General features: G+C 42.4%; 1 protein-coding gene across 1 annotated transcript; it reads left to right on the top strand.

Annotated features, from left to right (window-relative positions):
• Nucleotides 1–2,632: 2,632 nt before the first annotated feature.
• RNF7 (ring finger protein 7) lies at nucleotides 2,633–4,328 on the top strand (the record flags this gene model as incomplete). The annotated part of the gene is made up of 2 exons (XM_010153383.1): nucleotides 2,633–2,768; nucleotides 4,210–4,328. Coding segments are annotated over 2 exons (255 nt in total), but the record flags the coding sequence as incomplete, so codon positions are not given.
• Between the last annotated feature and the right edge of the window lie 203 nt (nucleotides 4,329–4,531).

Consider the following 4,531-nt stretch of genomic DNA (forward strand, 5'->3'; position numbering starts at 1 on the left):
GCCTTCCTGCAGTCTGGTTCCGGTAGGCGGGCTCCAGGGGCCGAGCTGCAGCCCAGCCGACCCGAGTGCCGGGTGTGCGGTGCTGCTCTTTGCGGGGTTCTTTTCTAAGAAGCGGTTGGGGATGTAGATAGAAATTCACTTTCCCAATCTGTTAATCCAGAGTCTCCAACACTTCTACCCCAGCCTCCTGTAAGGCCCATGAACGTACCGAGAAATGTGCCGGAAAGTAGGGGGTTACTTTACCTGGTTTTAAAATCTGGGCAATCTTTGGAAGCAGCCTCGCTGTCGACTGGCGTTACTGTTCCCTGACAGCTTTTACAAATACGACGTTAATCCGGGATCTTTGAAAATTCTTTAAGTTCTGCTGCTGTATCTCTATATCCTATTTTCACTATTGTGCTGAGTCGTCCTAGGCGTCATTGGCCTCTCGGTTGGACTTGGCTGGCAGGACAAATGACCCAAGATTCCCTCCAGGGCACCTTGCTTTTGGAGGTCCAGGAAGCATGATACTGCAAATCCAGTCAGGATTTGGCTTAACAGAAATGAGCCAGAATAGGCAATGCTGTCATTTCTGGTGCGGGGCTTTACTGAGAGCGTTCTCTGGAAGAGAGAAAAGCCAAAAGATGCGCTGGAGGAGGAAAGGTGCCGCCCAGGCTGAAGTGGTGGGAGAGTCACCTGTTGCGTAAGCGTGTTCTGAAGATTGTCTGCATTTATGTGGTGAACAGAGACTATCCTGGAAATAAGAAATTGGCTTCATCTGCCTTGTAAGCCATCGTTTTAAGAATGTATTTCCCTTATTTAGCCAGCCAGTGGGAGGGCACTATAAAGACATCTTAAATGAATATCCAGATCTTTTTTATGATTTTTTTTTTAAGGAAAAGTTAATTTATAATTTTTCATAACTAGACCATTGTAGTACTTCTCATCTGATACTAGCAGAAAAATCTGGTAACCATTTTTTGAGGGCAAACCGCATTGTTAGAACATGAAACTTGATCATTGCTGACTTCAGTTTAACAATTCCATGCTGACCCTGCCAGACCCGGTCTGGCTCCTGCAGAGCCACTGTGTCTGCAGTAGCCTTGGGCTGGAGGCAGTGCCCGGCCTAAGCCAACACTTCTGAAATTCAGTTTGCTTGATTTTTGCAAAGGAGGGAAGTGGTAGCTGGCTTGATTTTCTACTAGTTCAATTGCTTGAACCAGCGTGTGCTTCAAGGACCACGGAAGCACAAGGGAAAGGAGCAGAACTGCAGGTGTTAGCTGGGAAGGGCAGGATTGGGACAGTGCTGGCTTAGATTTGCTTAGCCTTTCACACACTGACGCCCTTAGGGTTCTGATGCAAGAGTGGGGAGAGTTTACCTTGGTAGAGTTGCAGTGATTTCTGTCCTCCCCTGTGCTGCTGCGTTGTCTGAAACTACGAATCTCGGGCTGGGGTAGGACAGCTGCTTTTATAGTGCCACAGCTCACTACCCTGCATGTTGAGGTGACCCCCGATCAGGTTGCTTTGATGTACCGTGGTACACGTTGAAGCATTTTGGGTGAAACTTCCCTGCAGCTTGGCCCTTAGATGCTGCGGATTTATAAATTACAGGGTCAGACAACAGGAAACTTTATTTACTGCCTTTTATCTCAGTGAGGGAAGGGCAACTATTTCAGTATTTCTGTCCTCTTTGTTCTTTATTACCTGAGAAAATGAGGAATGTCTGGGCGAATGAATCTAAAAGCAGTTGTATCTGGCAGAGAGAGCAAAAATACTCAAATCTGAGTTTCTGCAGCACATTATGTTTCTGTCTTCTAGGAAAAGATGGTCCAGTTAGCGAAACGTAGGCCAGACCCAACCTGACAGGCGCTCTTGTTTAAACTCCCACCGTTTCTTTGGAGGCAGTGAAGATGTGTTTGCCCTATCTGTGTTGAATGCTTTCTGTCGTGTGTGGTATGTGCGCATATGTCTGTGGCAGCCTGTCTCGGGGCAAAAGAGGAACAAAGGCATGTCCCACTGTATATGTGTGGCCTGGGAGTTGTCACTTGTGTATCTGAGTCCTCAACCTGCCGTCCAGTCCCGTAGCCACAGACTGGAGTGCATAAAGATGATGAGTATTTTTAATTACCTATTGTTCCATGTTTGTCTATTAATTTCTATTATCAGATCCACCAATATGTTTGCATGTGTATGTGACTTAGGAAAATCGCACGCGGGTACTGGTTAAGGAAAACCACTGTATAAAATGTAGTAGGAGGTGGGGGTTGTGGTGAGAGATGTACAGCCTAAAAAAAAAAAATCAAAATTGTGAATGATTTCCTTAAAAGGATATGCTGACATCTGGAAAACAAAGTCCTGTAATTAGGGTTTGGCTTTGTGCTTCCTCTGGTCTTAATATGCCTGAATGCCTTGGCAGAAATCTGCTGGCTGTTATATCTACAAAACAGAGAAGGCTTTTTTCAGCAGAAGTTATGAAAATACCAAAGCAGTGGAAAATAAACAAAACTTGTTGGACAGTTTATAGTCCTTCTGATCTCTTTCAGATAAATATTTCATTGTCATGTGCACTGTTTTAAAATTCAGAGGGGTGGTTATTTAATGTTAAAGGACTGAATTAGTAATCAAAACTTGGGGGTTTTACCTTTGTAACTAGGTTTTAGAGTTCATATTTTCCTCTACAAACCTATTCTTAAAATGGAATTCTGAGAATCAAATTGAGTCTTGTTCTTGTTTACTTTTAGATGCCTGTCTTAGATGTCAAGCTGAAAACAAACAAGAAGATTGTGTTGGTATGTAGTGATTTCATTCGCTTGTTTTTCGATTGAAGCTTCTCTCAGTAGGGTGCGTTTTAACGTTTGAAGGGAATACTGATTTTATTATGCTCAGAAGTCAACTGGTGTTTCGTTCTACATTGTATCGTCTTTTTACACTAGTCATAATTCATGCTTTATTTTTGAGCACTAATAAAATTAGTGTTCACTTCAGACATGCTGTAGAACAAAACAGCTTCAGATTTGCCGTCAACACGTAATGCAAGGTTTAAGTTTCGCTCTCACCCTGAGCATAATTGAAGAGATGATAATCTACAGAAGGCACACTGGTAATACCAATAAGAATCCTCTGGACAGAAATAAACGTTTGTCTGGGTTAGAAAGCAGTATTTTTCCCAGCCTTAATTCAGACATGAAAACAATAGCTTGTTTGTTCACTTTTCATTTGAAGAAATGGAATCCCTTGAGTTTGCTACAAGGCTGTTTAAACATAAACATCCTTTCAGATGCATACCAATATATGCAGAAGCAAATCTTAACTTAATCCTGATACATTTAAATTGGAAATAGTGAAATTTGTCTCAAAGAGTTCGCTTTAAACCTTTAAGTCAACTTTTAAACCTGTGGTAAACCTTCCTACACCCTTGTTCTTTTTGTTTTGAAGTAACTTTTGAGGTAAGTCTTTTTTTCTGTTCTCAATCCACTGTTGGTTTTAATGGTTGTTTTAATGAGAAGAGGAATTTCCTGTTGCGGATAACTTAATTGGCTTGCTAAGTGTCTTGTTCTAGGTAGTCAGTGAGGAAAAAAAAAAAGGCATAATTTACAGCACTTCTTTGATTGGTACCCTTGTATTCCATTAAGGAAAATATGAACCAATAAGGGAAGAAAGGCAAAGTAATACAGGATTAGATGTACAGTAGGTAACCCTTTCTGTTGTGTTGAAACAGTGGCAGCCTGTGAATAACGTCTGGTCTAAGATCCCATTTTGAGGCTGTATATTGTGTCAAAAGTACCTCTTTGATGTCCTACATTTAAATGCTTTTCAGATGAGAATTTGGGGATATGCTCTTGTGTGATAGTAAGTCAGTTGTGCATCACCTATGTTTTGGTACTGGGGAAGAGAAAGCAAAGAATTGAAGTAACTGCACTTATTTCCTGGACAGAATGGTAAATGTTTTTATATATTCACAAAACGGTGTCTGTCACGTTATACAAGAAGGTGAGAATATACGCATTTCTTTGTTCCTAATTGGGAATAAATAAAAGGATTGGTGGTGGCAAACGGACTGTGGTCAGCAGGACAGTGAGAACCCAGTCTCAGTGGATCAATCAGTGACGACCCGTTTTGTCTCTAAAGCTTGCCATGGTTACAAACATACCAGAATGGTAGTTGGACCTTGCTGTAGGTGTTGATTGGAGAGCTGAGTGTGACTGGAACATGTACTTTCTTCTCTTTCAGTGGTCTGGGGAGAATGCAATCATTCCTTCCACAACTGCTGCATGTCCTTGTGGGTGAAACAGAATAATCGCTGCCCCCTCTGCCAGCAGGACTGGGTAGTCCAGCGAATAGGCAAATAAAAACACTGGAAGCTTGTTTCTGTTGAACTTGTTGAAATAGCGTGTGTCTTCTGCCATGTGCTCGTACGAAGAATGGAACACGGCAATCGGGGCATGATCCATCTAGTTTGCCTGCTGCAAGAGCAGTGTGGGTTTGTCGTATGCTCTTTGCTGTACCAGGGGGCAGTGGTCAGCCCTTCTGCAGGTATTTTCACAGCTGGAAA

This window comes from Eurypyga helias, unplaced genomic scaffold (assembly GCF_000690775.1).
Source record: "Eurypyga helias isolate BGI_N326 unplaced genomic scaffold, ASM69077v1 Scaffold51226, whole genome shotgun sequence".
Taxonomy (NCBI): domain Eukaryota; kingdom Metazoa; phylum Chordata; class Aves; order Eurypygiformes; family Eurypygidae; genus Eurypyga; species Eurypyga helias.